Raw genomic sequence first — 22,628 nt, forward strand, 5'->3', positions numbered from 1 at the left:
AGGGCCCCATACACAGTTCGAAGTTCCAATATGTTGATTGGAAGGATTGCTTCGACTGCTGTCCGGTAGGGTAATCTGTTCCACCTGGAGAGGATCAGCTCCTGCAGAAGTCTTGAATGGGACCGAGCATATTCCACCATGTCGAATGTGGACACCATGGATCCTAGAACCTGCATTACCGTGTGCACTGACACCCAGCGACTGCGGAGGCACCTGCGCACTTGCAGTTGCAGCGTGGAGATCTTTTCCTGAGCTAGAAAGATTCTCTGCTTGTAAGAATCCAGAAGGGCTCCCAAATGAACCATCCTCTGTGAGGGAATTAGGGAGGACTTTACCCAATTGATCAACCACCTATGCACTTGTAGACAAGCGATTGTCAGGTGTAGGTGGTGTTGAGGTACCTCCGGAGAGCCTGCCAGCAAGAGGTGGTCATCCAAGTATGGCAGGAATCTTATACCCTGACTCCGCAGATGGGCTGCCATGACAGCCATAACTTTGATAAAAGACCCTTGGAGCCGTGGATAGACCAAATGGCAGTGCCCGAAACTGGAAGCGTTGGTGCTGAATATCAAACCGTAGATAGTGCTGGTGAGAAGGCGTTATGGGGATATGCAAGTAAGCATCCTGAATGTCCAGGGATACCATGTAATCCCCAGGTTCCATAGCCAATATGATGGAACGTAAAGTTTCCATCCTGAACTTGGCCACCTTGAGAAACTTGTTCAGAGATTTGAGATTGAGGATAGGCCAGTGAGACCCATTCGGTTTCTGAACCAGAAACAGAGTAGAATAATAACCAGTCCCTCATTGAGATAGTGGGACTGGTACAATTACCCCTGCTTTCAGCAAGGACTCAATGGCTTCCTGGAGCTGCAAGGCCTTGTTCTTGTCGGAAGGAGGGCTCGTGCAGAAAAACTGGGGAGGTCTTCGACAGAATTAGAGGGCGTACCCCTGAGACCACTTCTTTTAACCAAGCATCCTTGGTGGTGTGACACCAGCACTGGGCGAACTAAAGAAGTCGGCCTCCCACAATGGGATCCCCCAGAGGCATGCCCGTCCCATCAGGCTGAGGGTTTATCATCTGGCTTGGAAGTAGGGCACCTGGCACTCCAGGGCTGTTTCTTAGGCTTGGTGGCAGATTTGGCAGCTGATTGTCCTTTGGGCTTTCTCAAAGAATGAAAGGACCGAAAGGAAGAGGTTCTAGATTTTGAAGGCGCAGATGCTGATGGTAGAAATGCTGACTTAGATTTCGCCAGTGTGTCCACAATCTTGTCTAGTTCCGGGACAAACAATATCTCCCCATTGTAGGGCAAGGCCTCCAGGCCCTTCTTAGAATCAGCATCCGCCCTCCAGGAGCGGAGCGAGCAGATACGGCAGCGGCTCTGGATGTTAGTAGACTGGCATCCAAAGCAGCCTCACCAATATAAGCAGATGCATCTCTAATGTGGCCCACCAGAGATCTCTGAGCCTCAGGAGCCTCCTCGGTGAGGGAATCCTTCAGAACATTGTCCCAGCTCTCAATTGTCTTGGCCACCCATGAGACAGCCATGGACAGGCGGGCACAACTCCTGAGAGAGAGAAAATCGATTTCAGGCACGTCTCCACCTTCCTATCTGTAGAATCCCTTAAAGAAGAAATGGAAGGTATAGTTAGCGTAGTAATTTTTTATCAAGCGAGTAACATGAGAATCCACTGCAGGAGGCGATTCCCATTTTTTGCAATTAACCTCATAGAATGGATAACATGAGGCCAAACGCTTTTGTGGCTGATACCTCTTACCAGGCGATTGCCAAGCCTCAGCCATGTGATCTACCAGCTGGTCAGAGGGTGGGGGAAAACACCTTTACCTGTTTGAACTGAGGGTGTTTAGATTTAGGTGCAGGTTTGTCATCTTCTATAACTAATACAGATCTGACCGCCCACACCAAAGCAAGGACATCAATACTTGATTTAGACTCTGAGTCAGACGCATCATCCACCTCCCCATCGTCTGACAACATATCTGTCTCTGATAGTTGTGTAGACTGGGACGACAACACAGGGCGCTTAGATGTCTTCTTAGGCCTTTCATTCCGTAATATGGTCTGAAAGGAAGTTGCAACACTTTGTACCGAATTAGAAAAAACATCCACCCAGGGTGGCTGTACAACTTGTGGTAGTCCCTGAAAGGAAATGACAGACTGTTGTGGCACCGAAGGGGATTGCAAGTACTGTAGTAAACTCTGGTAGGGAGGAGTGTCTGTGGTACAGGGCTAGATTGCAAAAATTGCGGGATACCCTGAGAAGGAAGGTTGGCTTGTTAAGGAACCCCATATGGGACAAAAATGCCCAAGGGGGATACTGTCCCGATGTTGGGGGGGTTTGATGGGGCCGGGCAACTGATAGCACCTCACCCATAACCCATCCTGAGTTAAATCCTCCCCCCTGGCTGACTATTAACCCCTGGAACGATGACTTCCCACACCAATAATGTCCCTGGTGGTCTAGTGGAGCGCAGGGTATGGAAGGCCTGCATCCAATCTCAGCACCTCCGGTCTGTCCCGAGACCGGAGGTATGACTGCCAATACGCGGTGACCCGCCTTACCTGTCCCCGTTCGTCCGGGCGCAGTCTGGGTTATCCCACGGGGCCTGGCTAGCACAGGCTCCGGGGGTCCTGCCGAGATCCCCAGATCAGTACTGGCGTCGCGGCGGCGGTGTGACGGAGTGGCAGCGCAGACGTCCTATGGACAGTCTGCTGCTGCGCGCTCTGAAGATATTTTTATTTTATGATTTGATAGAAGAAAAAAAAAAACGAACTTTGGGGCTGCTAAGCAGCCCCCCTGCATTAACAGTGACCCGACTCCGGCCGGGCACCAAGTAAAACTGAAGTGCCTCTGGATCGGGGGTGGGGTAGAGGGAGGATGGACCAGTGCATCCTGGGAAGCTAAAAGCTTTAACTGTGGTGCCCGGGATTCCAGATCCATCACCTACACCCCAAGGTCTCCCTGTGGAGCCTATGGACCCTGAAGAAGAAACATTCATTTATATGCCTGCATGCAGAATTGAATGCATCTTTATAGTGCAAATGCCCCCTAGCCGTACGCTTCATTAGATACTCCTGTGCCTCATCAGAGCACACTTGCACCAGCATGAACTTGGAGAAAATGTTTATACTTCAGTCCAGCTCTGCACAGCCCGCAATTCCACGGACAAGTACTCACTGAGAACTCCCCATTATAGCCCAGTTCCGTACATTCAGACGCAAGTAGCTATCTAAGCGAAATGTTCAAGTCTCTGCATCATCATACTTGTGTAAGCCTGGCTCTGGAGGATGAGCAGTGAAGTCTGTAGACAGCAGTATGACCAACTAACATCAAGCCAATTCTACTTTACTTTATATAGATGAGTGCGAAACTGAGGATTGGTTATGAATAGGATTCCTAAAAGTGCCAGACTGTCAAGTGGCGTGCCTAGGAACTGCCGATACTGCTAGGTGTGGCTCTCAAACAACTCTACAGGCTTGATACGCTTCTTAAATTATGCTAGAATATACAGGTTTTTAAATATCATTAAAGGCTGAATTGTTTTAGCCTACTCCAGGATCCTGCAAGCCCTTTTGTTTCTTTTTTCTCTAATATATACACACACACACACACACACACACACACACACACACACACAAACACTCTAATCTTATATTTAATGGATTAGAAATATACAATTACATTAAGTAAAACCTGTTTGGCAATGATACACCTAAATAAACCTTGATGCAATAAAATGTCTCCAGTGGTCATAAATGATTTCAATCCACAATAGTACAGAGTATAGAGTGTTTTGACTGTCTGTGAGAGGTCTCATAGCAGAGCTTAAATTAGATCCTACAGTATATTCCTGGATACTCTCTAACCTGTCATTAAGAAATGTAGGGACTATGAAACAATGGAATTTGTCCGTCACAGCTGTCCTCCAAAACAAAGCATCCATGAAACTGTTAAGGTCAGAAAAAAAGGCTGGACGTGCCCAAAATGTACACTTATGGGATGGAAGCAATAAACAACATTCTGGTTACTCACCGTATAATCAATTCCTCTGAGCCCATCTAAGAATGCTTGACCATGGGATATTAGTGAGGCTCAGGAGTTTGGCAATAAAATAGTTAAAAGGCCTCCCTTATATACTCTCCCCTTCCCTTACTTCTCAGTAATTTTTTTAGTGCCTGCAAGAGTAGAGGCACACTGTTAGGGCTTAGGGAAACCATTGCTGAAGACAACTGACCTCAAATGTTGCTTATATCTGCCAGAAAGCATGTTTGATACCCACATACCAAGTGGGGGAAAGCTCTGTGTAAGACCACTGCGTGGTCGCAAGAGCATAATTCTATGGGGATGCTCCTCTGCGCCATCAGAATAGAGTCCATAATGAGCAAAGAAATGAAGAAATCTTAGAGGAAACATTTCTATACCTTTCAAAAGACCTAGGTGTTTGGAGAAAATTTGCATTCCAGCAGGATAATTAAATTACAGGACACAAAGTATTGAGTAAAAGCCACACTGGAGTACCCTTTAAACCATACAAAATAAATAAAAATATTTAAAATTAATGGCATGGAGTAGCCTAGACAAAGTCCAGGCATTAATTCCATCTATGGCCCGTATTCAATTTGAGACGAGCAGCAATAATTTAACGCGGCCCGGACTTAACGCTGCCTTCGCCTGTTTTGTAGGCGTTAAAGTATCACGCGCGTGCCCGCGTATCCCCGTAGTCTATTTGAAAGTAGGCGAAAACGGGACCCGGCGATACTTGGATCGGCGTTAAAAAAATGGGAATTTTCGGGAAATAATCCTAGGACCCCCCTAAAAATGTCCAGACATGGTGGATCACTGTTGGTTTTTGGCTGCAAAAAAAAGTCGGGTTTTTAAATAGCCACGGCAGGTTTTTTTTTCCCGACTTTAAAAGAAGTGATGGAGAAGAGCATTTAGCTCTTCTGCAAGCCGGTGATCTCGGGGGAGTCGGGGACCCCCAAAGAAGGGATCTACCTTGGGGTATGTAGTGGAAATGATCCATTGCACCAATAAGCTTACAACTTTGAAGCTCCCAGCATGCAAAGATCCTCCTCCGTATATACCCTGCCCTCAGCCACAGACATTCAGTTTGAAAACAAGCTTTTCGGCAAGAGATGGAAAGTGGAGAAGGAAGTACATCGAACACAAGATACACTCAAGATACGAAAAAGCAAAAGAACAGATCCCAACTGAGGCCAGGTGCGTCAGGGTGGGTGCCATGTGGACCCTATGGACCTCGAAGAAAGAGTTAACTGAGGTATGTTATACCATAACTCTAATTTTCTTCTTCAGGGTCCATATGGTCCACAGGATCTACCTTGGGGACGTCCTAAAGCAGTTCCCTCAAGGGTGGGGACGCTCCTGTGAGGAGAATCCACTGCCCAAAGGAAACATCCTGGGGAGGCAAAAGTATGAAATGCATAGAATTTGATAAAAGTATTGACGGCAGACCAAGTGGCTGCCTTGCATAGCTGTTCAGCCAAGGCGCCCACGATGGTCCCACAGACCAAGTAGAATGTGCTGTCACCTTGTTTGGGACAGGGAGACCAGCCTGTGTATAGACCTGAGAAATAGTCGTACGCAGCCAGCAAGCCAAAGTCTGCTTGTTTGCTGGCCAGACTCGTTTGTGAAACCCATGTAAACACAAAGCGCGAATCTGATTTCCTGACGGAGCTGGTACGATCCGCGTAAATACGAAGGGCTCGAACCTGAAGTCCCACCTCACCGCCAGAGCGTCCACGAAGGCGGCTGAGGTCCCTTGTTCTGGACCCGTACCTGGGGACTTTGTTATTGTGACATGATGCCATGAGGTCTACGTCCGGTACTCCCCACTTGTCCACCAGGAGTTGGAAGACATCCGGATGAAGAGCCCATTCTCCGGTGTGTATGTTCTGGCAACTTAGGAAGTAAGCTTCCCAGTTGCGAACACCTGGTATAAATATTGCAAAGATTGCCGGAAGATGGCATTCAGCCTACAGCAGAAATTCCGCCACTTCCTTCATGGCTGCCAGACTTCGTGTGCCTCCCTGATGGTTGATGTAGGCCACTGCGGTCACGTTGTTGGACTGTACCTGGACAGGCCTGCCTCGTATGAGGTCCTGCGCCAGTATGAGTGCTCTGTGCACTGCACGAAGCTCCAAGATATTTATTGGTAGGAGACTTTCCTGAACCGTCCAACTTCCCTGAAAGGTGTGATATGGCCAGTCACTGCTCCCCATCCTCGCAGGCTTGCATCCATGGTGAGGAGTACCCAATCCGGGACCCATAACGGATGACCCTTGTTTAAATGAGTCGTCTACAGTCACCAAGCGAGGGAGAGCCGAACCTCTGGCGAGATGCGGATCTGAGACTTTATCCAATTATACTGACCATCCCAACTAGCCTTGAATCCAATTCTTCAGGGACCTGGAGTGGAACTGGGCATAAGCCACCATGTTGAATGTGGATACCATGGAGCTCAGCACCTGCATTGCCAAGTGTACCGACACACTCTACTTGCAGAGAAGAGTGCGCACACAAGATTGTAGTGTCGCAATCTAGTCCTCTGGTAGAAGAATCCTCTGTCACAGAGAATCCGACAGTGCACCATCTGCTGAGTTGGAGAAAGAGAAGACTTTTTCCAATTGATTATCCAGCTGTGCTCTTTTTAACAGACAATGGTCATCTGCAGATGACCCTGCAACATCTCCTGAGATTGTACTAATATCAGGAGGTCATCCAAATATGGCAGTATCCTGACTCCTTGTCGTCTGAGATGAGCCATCATGACTGGCATTATCTTGGTAAATACCCGAGGGGCTGTGGCCAGACCGAAGGGTAGAGCCTGAAATTGGTAATGTTGCTTATCTACTATTAATCTCAGAAATCTTTTGTGGAATCGTGCACTCAGAACATGCTGATATGCATCCTGTATGTCCAGGGAGACCATGAAATCTCCAGGCTCCATCGCAAGCATAATTGACTGTAGGGTTTCCATTCAGAATTTTGGCACATGGATGAATCTGTTGAGAGAATTCAGATTCAGGATAGGGCGATGCGACCCATTTGGTTTTTGAATCAAAAATAAAATTTGAATAATAACCCCTTCCCTGTTGCGTCACAGTCAGAAGCAGGCGACGGCTACTTCTCTGTCCGCAGCCGGCGCAGCTGACTCCAGGAGGGCCCCAATAGACTCCCAGTAGGCCGAAGCCCTGACCGGGTCTGAAGGAAGGGTTGTACTCGCAAACCTCTGGAGGGGGATGCCTCAGGAACGTGATGGCATAACCATGAGAGACCTGCTCTTGAACCCAGGCATCCGTAGTTGTCAGATACCAGGCCTGGGAGAACTGTAAAAGTCGGCCTCCAACCCTGAGACCCCCCAGGGAGGCCCGCCACATCAGACAGTAGACTTACTATCTGGCTTGGTGGAAGGACGTGTCTTGCGGGTATGACTGTCTAGAGGAAGACTGAACTTTTGCCCTACTCTGCAGGCGGAAGGACCGAGCTGCCGACTGCCTAAATTTAGGGGTAGTCGTAGATGGCAATTCAGCCGACTTCGGTGTTGCCAGAGAAGTCATTATGCCATCCAGCAAAGGGCAAATTAAAGAGCCTTCTGGGACCCTGCATTCGCCTTCCAAGTTTTTAGCCAACCGAAGTTGCCAAGACCCAAGAAGCCAAATTACCTGCGTCAATGACCGCTTCCCCCATATACACAGCTGCTTCTCGCATCTGATAGAGAAAAGACTGCTGTTCTCTGGTAGCATCAGGCATAGTACCTTCCAGAGATGTTGTCCATTCTTCCATAGCTTTCGCTACCCAGGCTACAGCCATAGCTGGTCTGGTAATATAGCTCCAGATAATGAAAACAGTTTTTTTTATCTGCAACCTCTTTCAAAGAGGATGCTGCCGGAATGGGTAACGTAGCGCTCCTAATCAACCTTGTGACATGAGCATCTATCATTGGGGGAACTTCCCATTTGTTACACTCACCAAGTGCAAATGGGTATCGAGAGGTTATATTCCTTGCAGCATGGAAATGCTTACCAGGAGTACTTCATGCCTCAGACATAAGATTCGTCAGTTGCTCGAACTGAGGAAAATAATCCTTAGCCACCTTCTGACGCCTAAAGACCGGAGCCTTGGCTGTCAGTGGATCCTCCTCTTCCTCTATACTGAGGACAGATCTAATCACTCTCACCACAGAGGGGACATCCAAAAGGTACTGATGGTCTTCTTCTATCGAGTAAGACCCAGAAACTCCGTTTATCAGAGGCTGAAGAGGAGTCTGGGTCGTCATGAGGCAACAACTGATGGGAACCTTTCTTATGCCCCTGCTTTACTGCCACCTATCTATCTGGCTGCTGAGGAGCTACAGACGGCGGCATACTCTGACTAGAGTGAACAGTAGAATTAACCCAACAGGAATTTATGGGGGCATACATATAGAAGGATGCAAATGCTGTGAACACCCCATAGCATGAGGAAATACCGCAGCCGGAGCCTGCGCTTCTGCGACTTTGCTCACTAGGTGCGACAAAACCTGATACCACCCGGGTGGCTCTAGCGCTGGAGCAGATGTACCGGATCGAACAGGTAGCAGTTTACAACAGTAACTACACAATCCATCCTGGTTAACATCCTGCTCGGACAGGCCTGCCAAACAAGACACACATGATCTTAGTACTGGCATATCATCCTTCTCACCTTCACCTTTAGACAGGACAAATGTATAAATGGTATAAGGTGTACAGTATAAATGCAATGTGACCCTTTATCAATGAAACCCCCCACACCATTCAGAGGGATGAGGAGAAACACAGTGATAGATATAACTGACAGTTTGGAAATAAAAAGGCAGTACAAATACAGTAGCTAGCATTAAAGTCACATACAATGCATAAACATGCACAATTGCTATTGCAAATGGACTCTGAATCAACTAACCACCCCAGAGGGGTAATGTTAGGATATAGAGTGCTATATACCAGATCCAAAGGAGAGGTATACAGGGAGACAGACCAACCTCTGAGACCAACAGCTACAGCAGTACACACACAAACGCTATCTGCGAGCGTCTCACCACGAGATGGTCAAATATAGCAAACCAGACGCTGAAATCCGTACAGGAAGTTGCATCTGGGTTGGGGGAGGAGCGGCCGGGGGGGCACCTATCTCCCCTAACCTGCGATTTTGGCGGCACGGGTATGTAGACGCTTACTAGCACGCTCTAGTGCGTCTACTACTCGTCCTCGGCGACAGACGATATGGACCGGGCCGCCTTAGTGAGGACACGTCACACGAGGCCTTCACCCACAGCTGCACCCGATGAGCCTCCTACACCGGATGCCAGGACTGCTGTGCACGCTTCCCCGTGAGGAATCGCTTACCTGTCATCTCCGTGCCTGACTGCAGTCCGAACCTCAGCAACAGCCGCTAGCTGAGGCCTGACGAAAAACTAGGGGGAGGGGCCCTATATTGCACACCCTAAGCACAATGTGAAGTGCTACTTGCTGAGACTTGTAGTGCTGAAAACCTCAGGGCATATAGCGGTACTGGTGTCATTAAAGGCGCCTGGTACTGCTAAACTCAGTAGTTCAAAAGCTAAGGTAAATCATAAAAGAGAAAAGACTGGGACTGCCTAGGTAGTCCTGCTGTATAACAGGTGCATCTGGTTGCGCACCAAACTAAAAAACTGAATGCGAGTGGCTGGGGGCGTGGTATATAGGGAGGAGGACCAGTGCAAAGCTGTAAGCTGTTTGGTGCAATGGATCGTTTCCACTACATACCCCTAGGTAGATCCTGTGGACCCTGAAGAAGAAATGCATGCTTCAGCAAAGTGATACTGACAGATTTCCAGTCACTATATGGTATTTGCAAAAAAGCCAAGTTATGTACCCTGTTATAGTGGACACAGACTTCTTAATTCCTTGGGAAAACCAATTCAGCGATTGAGCACCCAGATCCACTTGTATAATACCAAGAAAGCCATATAAATGTCCAAAGCTTACTTTAAAAGCCACTAAATGTAAGTATAATTTGTATTTTCCTTGATTATTAAATGATTATAGTGTTCTATTTGGAGCTTTCTATCTTTCCTATAAAACACACTCCAGTTTTACCTACTGAACATTCTCCGTTGTGCTGCAGTCCAGTTCTGGGATTGTTGCTGATCTCTATGGAGGTGCAGCTGGATTCTATTTATAAACTAATTTGCACTACATAAAAGGGATTATGGGATTCCATATCTAGTTGTGTTTTGCCTTCATTGAAGCTATACAATAGGTTAGATTTTAACTCCTTCACTGCAGCACATACACTAAAACTGCAGATGACAAGTTCCCGGATGGGAGTTGTGGGCAGCAGGGGAAAAGGATGCAGCAAAGTGACAATAATGCGCCTGTGCAAATTGAGGTCACTTAGGAAAAATAAACCAAATAATATCTTGTAGGGGACTGGCGGGGAAGGGATGTGCACCCACACAAGATAAACATTACAGCACACAGTGATACATAATTTCCACACGAAGAAGATATAAACGTATATTGGGTTGGGAGGGGATCCAGACAGCGGCATCCTGATAGTCAGAAACCCGATGCATGCAGGCAAGTACCCTAACCCTCCCCCTAGTCCACCTTTCCCACAGCCTAATCCTAACCACCACCCCCCCACCCGCAGCCTAACCCTAACCCCCCCCCCTTTCCCCTACAGCCTAACCCTAAAACCCTAACCCTCCCCCCCAGTGCCTAACCCTGTCAGCGGTCGGGATTCTGGAGCCAGGATTCAGACTAGAATTTTGCCCACCAGCATCCCGACCGCCAGGATGCGGACTACATCCCCGTATATGCACCCATCTCAGGGATAAGAAATAAATTTACATTTATCTATAGGCCTTTCATTGATACACTGACCTGCATCTAGTCACGTCTAGGAAGAGTTCCATGGAGGTTTAGCACATTCAACTGGAACGCATTTCAATTTGAATTGCCAAATAAGACCTTAAATTGGATACTACAGGCTTTTGAACGCAAGAGCAATCTTGTCACTAAAGGCTAAATTAGGACAGAACTGATTAAATCATGCGTGGAGGATAATATTTTCTAAAACAAAATGTAATGGCTAACATTGTCAATCCAAACTTCACTTGCAGAAACACTAACAATCTCTGCTAATATTCACCTAATATGGACATACAGCATATACAAACCTGACACTCTAATTCTATGTAAATGTCCCGTTACACGTGCCCTAACCCCCAAACCCAAGTATCTATAAATTTCTATGATGTCCTACTGTCCATTGATCCTTAACTGTCAGCAGTTTATAGAGGACAGTCAACAAGGGAGTGGAAAGATGCTACAGTCTAGTAATTATAATAAATATATGTCCTTATACACTTTTGCCGCAGTTGTGCCAAATAGCCCTTCTAGGTGCGCCGGCTCCTCTGCGACTCGGCTTGTGCCCAACGTCTTTCTTGCTTGAAAGTGCGTCTTAGTCGCGACGTGACAAAACTGCTGCATAAGACTGCACTGATTTGATATGTATCACTTGTATATCTGTGTGCGACTGAGCCTGAATCTGTACACGCAGCTTTTTTTCACGTCATGTTCCGGTATACACAGATATCTCATATCAAAATAATCAGTGCAACCTCATGAAATGGTTTTGTCGCATTGCGTTGAGACTAAGAAGCACATTTGAGCGAAAAATATGCTACACAGCTTGGCGCAGCTCACTCACACCGCATGGTGCATTGAGGCTAGATGTATGAGGACACATCTGTATTCCTGTTGTGAGCAAGAGTCCCTTCCATAAGTGAGCACTTGCCTGTGTTTTACATAAGCTGTGCAAAATATTTTAAATCAACATTTCAACAGGAGATGGGGCAAGGAGTGCATAGTGTTTGTATACAGTTTTTTTTTTTTTTTACTATCTTCCATTCTAATCACCAGTTTGGCGAAGAAAAAATCAAGCACCAGTAACTACATAATTTTTGGCGCCATGCTTACTATTGGCTAAGCCTTCATTTATTTTATTAGCAAACATTAAAATCAAAGGTATTTAAAACCAAAGACAAATTGATGTATACATACTCCCCCCAAACTGTCCTAATTTAGATGGGAAAATCCTAGCTTTCAAAGCTCTGTCTTGCGGTGGGCAGGTTGTGAGGTACTGTTTGTGCCATTCACTGTAGATCTGCATAGATAAGCAGCAATGAACTGGTGCCACGTGCATCTACCAATGGTGTGCTTGACATCAAGAGTGTTGTGAAGGTGGAAGCCAAGAGATCAGAAGTGTTGGAGACTCCCCATCCTTATAGGTATGGTTAAGATGTCCCAATTTCCCAACTTCAAAAGTTATGTACAGTGTAGTAAAAATTTATATCAACAAGAAATTATCTGGTTAACAAAAAGGTACAAATAGGTAACTATAAAGGCTTTCAGATAAAAGTACCTAACATAAAAAGAGGGAAAACCCCTTTTGCATGTAGACAATAACATCTTTTCATAAGGTATTCTGCTGAAATATTATGCTCCTCCTGATATTAAGCAGTTTCATCCAAGAACAATGGGCCTGATTCAGAGCCGGACGCTATTTGCGCTCGCTCGTTCAGAAAAAGGGGCCGGCTATTTAAATTGAGCACTCGCTCTTTGCGGTCTGTTGACGCCTCTATGTCTGAGCGAGCGAACGAAACATGCGCTCGCTATTTTGTAAAGACGCCCCCCTGGCCGCTCGCATCCTACGTCATCTCCGCTATTTGATTAATCAAGTACATCGAAAGGCGACTGTACTGCTTGCAGTGCTTGTGGTTGGATTTTCCTACCGCAATCATGCGAACAGTTCAGGCTAAGAAACAACCAAGTGACGTGGTTGATGACGCTGCTTTGCTAATTATACACCCCACTCCCCGTTTTCAAGCACCTTCCCCTGTTACCAGCCACAAACGCCTCATCATGTCACTCAAATTAGCAGACACTCGCTATTTTGCGAGCGCCCAATTTCCGATAGCAATGACTGGTTGGCGCATGCGCATTACAACCCATACGCATGCACAGTTGTGCGAACATCGCTCGGAGCGAACGAGCAGCCGCTTACGAGCGGCTCTGAATCAGGCCCAATGTCCTCATCTGCAGATCTTATGTCTTGGTTGAATTATTGCAGCCAAACAGTTAAATAATAATAATAATAATTTAAAAAAATACAGGAAAAGTTGATTACCTTGAGCATCAGCTTGGACATGCTCCTCAGTTTATCTGCAGTATAGTACTGCCTGTGTAATAAAGGGTGATTGGCCATTTTTCTTAAGTGCATCATTACATTGCATAGTTCGGAACTTTTCTCTACAATAAAGCAGAATTACACTAATTCCACTACATGTTAACAGTACACAAAAATAATAAAAAAAAAAAAAAAACACACATTTGTCAAAGCCTCTAAGGGTGGAATTCAAATAGCCCTGTTAAATTAACGGGTGCTAATTGATCACCGGGGACTATTCGATTAGCCTGACTTAAATTTCTTTTCGGGTTTCATGAGACCCAAACAGAAATCCCCGATAAGTATGCCGGTAAGTAACTGCACTTAATGCCCCTTTTTAACACTTGTTAAAAAGGGGATCGGGTGAAAAATGGAGTCTAAATGAATAGCCTCAGGTGATAAAGCCCGAGGCTACCTTCCTTTTTCACCTATGCAAAGTTATCTGGTCTAATTGAATTCCCCCGTCAGTGAATATATTATTTTTTTTTTTACCTGTTCCCTCAACTGATCTCTTCAGCTTAATCATTAGAGTATCATACAGCTGTTGCTGATGCGTAGACATTGGGCAAAACTTAATGTGATCTTTTTTAGACGGCAGCTGCTTTAAAACCTGAGACAAAATAAAACAAGAGGATTTTTTTTCACCTACTGTAGGACCTGAACAAAACATATAATTATTCTTACTACAGTTGTTACTAGAATGATCTAGGCTACTACAAGATGAAACAAAAAACAATTCCAACTCCATAGAAAAATTTATGAATTACCGTTCTCACAAAGTAATATATTATACCCGATATTATGCTATAGCATGTTATTTATTTATTAATATTATATAGCAATAATGTATTACCTCACTTTTTACTCTTCTGAGAATGAAAGGTTTCATGATTAGTTTGGCATGAGCGATTCTTTCCTTTTCAAAAGTACTTTGCTCATCAGTAGATTTCTGAAAGAATGGATGATAACAGATTATCAGGTGATCCTGTTTTATACCTATACTGCCACCTTCAGGTTTATAGAACAATTTACAAGGTTTAATCTCTAGATGCAGAGTTTATGTAAGATACTAATGGGGGCCTTGCAACAAAGGTCTGCTGTTGCTCTATATGAATGATGCTTTTCTTATGTTTTGCAGTACATAAGTCTTATTTACACCATAAAGCATTGAGATGTTGAGTGTTTTAGGACAAAATGCAAGTCTACCATCACAAATGCAGTAAAAAAATAAAACAAAATAAAAAAGGCACTTGCAGTTCTATTTAAATCAGTGAGAAACCAAGCAATCAGCATATTTAGCCTAAGTAGCTTTACAAAACAGAGGGGAATATTCAGTAATGCTAGGTGGTATAAAAAGAGAGTAGGAAAATCTTTTTTTATTTGGGGGGGGGGGGGGGGGGGCACTCTTTGAAAAATTAGTCTATTAAGATAGAACTTTTATTAATGTCTTTAAACAGATAACTATAGACAGACACAAAAATAGCAAAAATGTTCTAAGTTTACTGAAATGAGCCCTGATGCGCTTGTAAGGGAGTATTAACCCTCAGATATCCAGGATCATCATATGCATACGATTCTGATAATTTATCGGTAATAATTTGTTGTCGATTAATGCACCATATTTGGTCAGGATTGTACTAGATTAAACAGGGCTATCCACGCAAACCTTGATCAACTATGTATATACGTATAGAATGCTTGCTGATATACCCTTCATACCATCTTAACTTATATGCTTAGTTTATATTATGCCTCTAGTGTAAAGGAGCGTGCTAGTATCAAGATTAAAACAAATTTTTTTTTCGCACTAAGAGCAAAAAAACACCTTTGTACAAAGGTGTGTTATCAAGTTCAATACAGATAAGTAAACATTACATTAACGTAAAACACACAATACAAATACAGTGGTGAAAATACTCCATAAGAGTATATAAACATACAAAAATAATATGAATGATTTGAAGGTAAACCTTTTTTTTTCTCTACTTAAGAATTTCATTGTAAACCACATTGGTGGTTCTCTCCTCAGGTGCTAGGATCACCTCATTTCATGTTTCTAGGTCCAGGGGTTTGGGCTGGGGCGTTGAGTCAATCAGGACATTTGATTATTTTTCCAGCGGATGGTGGTTCATGGCTTGCATCGAGGAACTGATGCTGATCGCCGTTGGGCGCATGCAACATAGTGAGGAGCCTGTTTAAAGGAGACCTGAACTAGATGCTATATTATACTTATATATAGTTGAAAATGTTACTTAATCAAAGCCTGACTTGAAAAAGGTTCAATGTGAATCGAAACGTCGACATCTAGTCTGACTGAACTGTATTCTTTGTGAACTATAAATGGATGAACTTTCGTCAGTAAACAGTTGTATGAAGTGCGGAATGCCCCCGTCCAGGTTCCTGGAAGAAGGTGGATTTAGATTTGATCCTGTATTGGGAACATGGGGAGTACCCCAATGTTGGCAACTATGTTGAAGTGGTGAATGCAGGATGTTTTGGGATAATAGCTAGCTAGATTGTTTTCAAAAGTGGTGTGCGTCAAGGAAGTGTGTTTGTAATAGGGGATGTAGTTATGAGACCAGTTTGGGGGGGATTAGGGTTAGGCACCCCCATGGAGAGATTAGAGAGCGGTAAGAGGGGGTTAGGCACCCCAGGGGAGGTTAGGGTTAGACATCACTAAGGGAGAGTTAGAGTTAGGGGGGAGCAGGGGAGGGTTAGGGTACTTACCTGTCCCAGTCGGATCTTCATCCTGTCGGGCATCCGCTGTCGGGATTAAACAGCCACCGGTATTTCAATCCCATTCCTGTAATAGTATAGCTGCACCCTATTCAATGAACATGATTATATATTGAAGGATTGCTGGGCCTGTTTAGGTCTGGATCGGTGTGTGCTTTTTGCACATACAGTTATAAATTGCTGTATGTGCCAGGTATTAAAACCGCAACTGTCTCACAGTGCAAACATATAGGAAATCACAACCTGTGTATTAGCAAATCACAGTAAGTGATATTGTAGATGAGGCAAACTCTTTACAGAACTGCATTGACAAATCATAACCAGTAAGGTAAAGTATCAAAAATGAGAGAAGTTTCCAAATCATAAATACCACAATCTCAGTTTTGTAAACAATCGAAAATCTTAAAAAAATATAAAAAAAAAAATATCAAAGTGTGTTATAGAGAGACCACAGGTTAGAAACAAGATGGTACTATGCAGAGAATGAAACACTTATTCATAGACCTGGTGTATGCCGCTGATACTTCGAGCCCTCTTTACTACGATCTGCATTTCAAATGTGGTTGTAGTGTGATATTTTCGCCTAAATTTGCATTGCGAATTTAGGAAATATCACAGGAATTTATCAAAAATCCCTTGCAGGGACAGAGCTTGCAATAAAGCTCTGTCCCTGTAAATTTAAAAAAAAAAAAAATACAGTGAGAAGGTGTCCGCGCATGCGCCACCGACTCTATGCAGCAGCTGACCAGGGTCACAGTACAGGAGCCCGGAGACCAGCTAACCGGAGCTCCAGAGGACTTCATCAAGGCACCAATCTCTGGTCCCTGGAATCAGGTAAGGTTTTTTTCAACAATTTTTTTAATTTTTTTTTTTTTTACAGTAATCAGCTTATGGTCTATTTAGACCACACAGCTGATGACAGGGGCAAACTCCAGGCTCTTCCTGATACTGCAGAGCAGGAGTCGGGTGACAGCCCTAATAACGCCATCTGAAGATGGCGTTATAATAACAGGGCTTTTCCACTTATTTTTTTAAAATTTATTTTTATTAAATCTCAGGCAGATCACATTTCCCATTACAAGTATGGGAAATGCAATCTGCTTACTAGAAATATGAAAACTAAAGGACAGAGAGTAGTTTTTCATGAAAACTACTCTAATTACCCTTTAATAAATTGATGTGACACTAAAATAATGTGAAACGCTTGTGAAGACCCTTTTTTAAAAAGAAAATTAAAAATAATATTGATAAATAGGCCCCTTAGTATTATTAGTTATTATTCTGCATCAGCGTACAAAAGTACTGTATCAGCACGCAATATCCTCATAATCCAAGACAGCATATAAAATGATAAGATTTCCTTAATTGTGTACATATGATTTGCATTAGATTGTAATATAGCACTCTTACATCTAGGATGCCGGCGCTTAGGATCCCGACGGTCAGTATCCGGACACCAGCATTCAGACAGGGTTAGGATACCGACACCTGCAGGAAGTATCCTAACTCTACCCCTAAACCCAACCATTAGGGTTAATACTCCCTTCAGAAATTTTTTTTACTATATTTGTTTATTTCCATAGTTCTCTTTTAAAGAAATCAGCCACTTGACTGGCATGGTTGCATCAGACACGACCAGGCCAGACTGGGTTTTCCCTGACATGGTTGCATCTGATGTGACCAGTCAGAAACGCCCAGTGGGAGACTGCCTGAAGATAATCTGATCTGCTGATAACAGTGACTGGTCATCTCCTTTCTGCAGCCACCGGGTAGGGGGGTGCCACCTGATCAGCAAATCCTGGGGGAATATCCAAGAGTGCAGAGCGGCTGAGTGGCTGTCAGAAGAGTATTATCAGCCAGCCGCCTACTGGGTATATGATGTGACCACTCCAGGCAAGTGGTTAATTTCTTTAAAAGGAAAACTATGGAAATACACAAATATAGTAAAATGTGTACTAAAATGAATATTAACTCTCAGATATAAGGGATCATCATCAGTGCAGAAGTATGCATATGATTCTGATAATTTGTTACTGGTTAATGTACCACATTAGGTCAGAAGCGTACTAGATATATATAACAGAATGGTGCCAGTCAGTGCTCCGTCCCTCTCTGCATACCCGGTGGCTGCCGGTACATATGTAGCAGAGTCCGAGCTACCACGATAGTGCCGATAAATTGAATTTTACCGCTCAAAATGTATTTTTATTTTTTTAGGAATTCAAGTTCATGCACAGTATACTAGTGATGGCCAACCATCGATGGCCTTTGACCGATGGCAAGCACTGATGATGCCCCATCAATGACAGTACACAATATTAACAAAACATTGGTGATGCAGGCACGATGGTCTCACTCTGCACATGCGCAAAACCCAACCATCAATGGTTTTTTAATGATGGTCCAAAACCATCGTCCAAAGATGGCCATCACTAGCTGTAAACATTGCTTTTTTTGGTATACAGTGTTTAAAAAAAAACACATCATTACATTGGATAAGTTTTAAATAGATGTTCTTGATCCAATTCAATCATAAAAAACACGACAATATCTGAGCATTTTTTCTTTTTAAATATTAGTCAGTTAAAATGGTTAATAAAAGTTATATTTTATAAATTTACATTTTTTTTAAAGTGTGCCCCAAAAAGTTTTCATTTCCCTCTTTTGTGATATACTTAATCGTACTAACTCTACGGAGCACCACTAACAGTGATACTCTACACACACTAATTGTAGGACATACTGTACTAATATAATTGCATGAATTTACACTTTAAAGACCTAGCACTACAGTTCTGTGTGGAAATCTCACATCACTATCACTCAAAATCAAAAACTTTACCTATTTTTACCCTTTGCTTATTTGAAGCTAAAACTAAAGACTATATAAATATGCTAGATCATCAAATATTTCTGGGCCTCTTCATCATAACCTTACCAACAAAGTGTTACCACAGCGACTGCCTAATATCTAAAGAGCAGGTTACTCCATTAGATTGTGCTGATGTTTATCAGGTCATTCTGGTACTGTGCTGTCATGTTTTAAAGAGTATATTTGCAGTGGGCGCAACTTTTGCAATGCAAAATTATTCTGTTGAGCGATGCAAAATTTCCAGGTGATTTAACAACTTTAAATTGATAGTAATCATGCATTTACAGCTATATAAAGTGGATTACGGTTGTATCATCCAAGTGGTTAAAGGCAGATTCAAAGTAAGTTATCTAGTCTCTAGGTGAACTCATCAGCTCTTTTGACCTCCATTATCATCTCTATGCTGACGACACTCAGATCTACCTTTCCTCCCCTGACATCTCTCCCTCTCTCCTCACTCGTATCTCCAACTGTCTTTCTGCTATATCTTCCTGGATGTCCCAGCGACTTCTTGAACTTAATATGTCTAAGACTGAGATGATCATCTTCCCACCCTCCCACATAACCTCACCTCCCACTATTTCTTTATCAGTTGATGGCAAAACTATCTCATCTAGCCCCAAAGTGCGCTGCCTTGGAGTTATCCTGGACTCCTCCCTCTCCTTCAAACCACATATCCAGAATCTCTCACAGTCCTGTCGTTTCCATCTTAAAAATATTTCCAGGATCAGACCCTCTCTCACCCAGGATGCTACTAAGACCCTAATACACAAACTGGTCATCTCCAGATTGGATTACTGTAACCTTCTCCTATCTGGCCTCCCCAACTCCCATCTCTCTCCACTCCAGTCGGTCCTCAATGCTGCCGCTCGACTAATCTTTCTCTCCAAACGCTCTACATCTGCCTCCCCTCTCTTACAAGCCCTCCACTGGCTCCGCTTCCTCTTAGAACCCAATTCAAGGTTCTCACACTTGCTTACAAAGCCCTCACACACTCCTCTCCCATTTACATCTCTGACCTCATCTCCCTTCACTCTCCTGTCTGCCCTCTTTGTTCAACAAATACACGCCGCCTCTCATGCTAACTGATTACTTCCTCCCACTCCCGCCTCCAAGACTTTACCCCGTGCTGCTCCCCACCTTTGGAACTCTCTCCCTCTCCCTATCAGACTCTCCACCTCTCTACAATCCTCTACAATGTGCTTCTCCTTACTTTATTTTCATCTACTTCTTACTCACCACTAGGACACCTAACACTTGGTGCTTATGCTCTGTTGCTTAATTGGGTGTTATGGCCACCAATGTATCAATGTATATTATCCATGATCTTGTCCTTCATTGTATTGTATTTTACTGTAAGTCACTATTTTGGTTATGTACCTTGTAAGGCGCTGCGGAACACTTGTGGCGCCATATAAATAAACAATAACAACAACGTCTTTAAATAGGACTACTAATTACATTTTTTTTTATCTAGAAAAAGAATGACTTTGACATTACCGATTTGGAAGAGAACATTCTCTTGATCTCGCTGGTGCTGCTGCTGAACATGTGCGGCATTACAAAGTTCAACAGAGACATCAGTTCCAGCAGGTTATTCTGGACTGGTGTTCCAGTCAGTAGCAGGCGGTTCTTGGCCTATATGCACAAAATGAAACAACACTGGTAATAAATGACCCATGCTGATAACTGTTACACCCCTTTTATACTAGCAGCAATAACTTTGGTATTGCATGCAAAAGTCCAGGGTACTGTGCAGTGTGAAAGGGCAGAGTTGAAATAAGCCGGGTCGAGTGACCTTGCATTTCAAGCCTGGTCCCGAGAAGAGTTGAACGCGTGTTTAACCCTGCTCATGATGCAGTGTGAGCGGGTAACCCGACAATGCGACCCAGGTCCCATTCTCTGTATAGGAAGAGCCAGCACTAGGAGATGAGATCTCCAAGCGCCGGCTCACCACGTGATTCCGATGACATCATAGATGCCGGGTCGGGGCGTCTGCCTATAAAGGGGTCTTAGCCGGATCGCACCCGAATGAGCGCATAAACATAATCCTGGGTGGAGAAGAGGTACTAGAGGCAAGAATCCCAAAGTGTTTTCATAGCAACTTGATTGTATCTTTAATTGTTTGACAACTACAGAAGAAATAATAAAAATAAAATGAAGAAACAAAAAAACTATTTATAATGAATGGACAAAGTGAATAACTGTGCTTTGTGGGCTGCAAGGCTATACCATTCACAGTTTAATTTAACAGTTGTAATCATCAGGGCAAATTGCCAAACTTGAAAATATTTATAAAATCTTATAATTAGCTATCAGTTAATATTTTACAACTTATTTTACTGATGAAATACATATTTTTAAGATGTATAAGACCTAAAATGACTAGTTTGATTAATAAAATGTAAACGTTTCTTTTACGGCCAGTGAACTTACAGTTGGTTGGTAAACAATCCAAAGTAGCAAGCATCATTGTACAAAGGGGGAGATTTTTTCATATTAAATATTGGAGACAAAGTACCAACCAATCCGCTTTTGTCATTTTTCTAGAACAAAGTGGGGCAGGGGGGTTTAGACTGCACACAGTAATTTTAAACATAAGAAGTGCTACCATGCTGAGACTTTTAGTACAGGTTGAGTCTCCCATATCCAAAATGCTTGGGACCAGGGGTGTTTTGGATAACTGAGTATTCCGTATTTTGGAATAATTGCATGTCATAATGAAATATCTTGGGAATAGCAATATGCACACAGAATGCATTTATGTTATATACACAGCCTGCAGGCAATTTTATACAATATTTTCAATAATTTTGTGGCTCAAGCAAAGTTTGTGTACAGAAATGAAATTCATTTATGTTTCATATACACCTTATACACACAGCCTGCAGGCAATTTTATACAATATTTTTAATAATTTGTGCCTTAGACAAAGTTTTTGTACATTGAACCATCAAAAATCAAAAGGTCTTATTATCTCAGTCATGCCAAAATGATTCCGTATTTCGGAATATTTGGATATGGGAGACTCATCCTGTACTATGCAGGAAAAAGAAAATGCATGGTGCACACTCTAAGAATAATGATTGTAAAAATTATTTGATAAACTCTACATATAACACGGAGTATAAAGGCCCCTACACACGGTACAATTTGGCAAACGATCTAATCTCTTTTGCGATTTCACTTGAACTCCCCTGGCAACGCCAGCGCACGATGTGCACCAAAAGCTGCACGATGTACACCATATCTAGCGTGGACGATCATGATTTGCATATTCATAGATAGTGTGCGATAGCAGATAAATGCATGCAAAGATCAGGGAGTCTCGGGGTACAAGTATGTTTGTAAAAACAATAAACACAGATGCACGAACGGGATCAGTGAAATCTGTCTGTACTGCGGTCTTAAAATAAAAATCTGTGTAAATTTTTTTTTTAAATGGGGTGCCCCCCCAAAATAACAACCAGCAGAGAACTTTGGAGACCCAGTGCTGGTTGTGCTAAATACAGGGGACAAACGACGTAGGGGGTCCCCCTATTCTAGCAGAGGGGTAATGCCACAGCCAGGGAACACTTTCACCGGGTCCCCCAGCCAAAGCATTACCCCTGACTGCTAGTCAGCACAGGACAGGCATCCCTGAGGACCCGCTCAATAAATGGGTCCCCCTCTCCAAGGCACCCCAGGCCTAGGTTGATAGGTTTAGGTAAAGTGTGGTGCAATTGATATTAAAAATATATTT

General features: G+C 43.6%; 1 protein-coding gene across 1 annotated transcript in view; it reads right to left on the reverse strand.

Moving 5' to 3' along the window:
- SMARCAD1 (SNF2 related chromatin remodeling ATPase with DExD box 1) overlaps positions 1-22,628 on the reverse strand; it is a 136,312-nt gene that overhangs the window by 21,911 nt on the left and 91,773 nt on the right. The window contains exons 16-19 of the mRNA XM_088464429.1: positions 20,387-20,524; positions 14,132-14,227; positions 13,771-13,888; positions 13,240-13,361 (exon numbers count right to left, since the gene is read on the reverse strand). Of these exons, the coding sequence (XP_088320555.1) occupies positions 13,240-13,361; positions 13,771-13,888; positions 14,132-14,227; positions 20,387-20,524 (474 nt within the window). The remainder of the gene's footprint in view (positions 1-13,239; positions 13,362-13,770; positions 13,889-14,131; positions 14,228-20,386; positions 20,525-22,628) is intronic.

The sequence above is a fragment of the Taudactylus pleione genome, unplaced genomic scaffold, assembly GCF_031769625.1.
Source record: "Taudactylus pleione unplaced genomic scaffold, aTauple2 ptg000055l, whole genome shotgun sequence".
Lineage (NCBI taxonomy): Eukaryota > Metazoa > Chordata > Amphibia > Anura > Myobatrachidae > Taudactylus > Taudactylus pleione.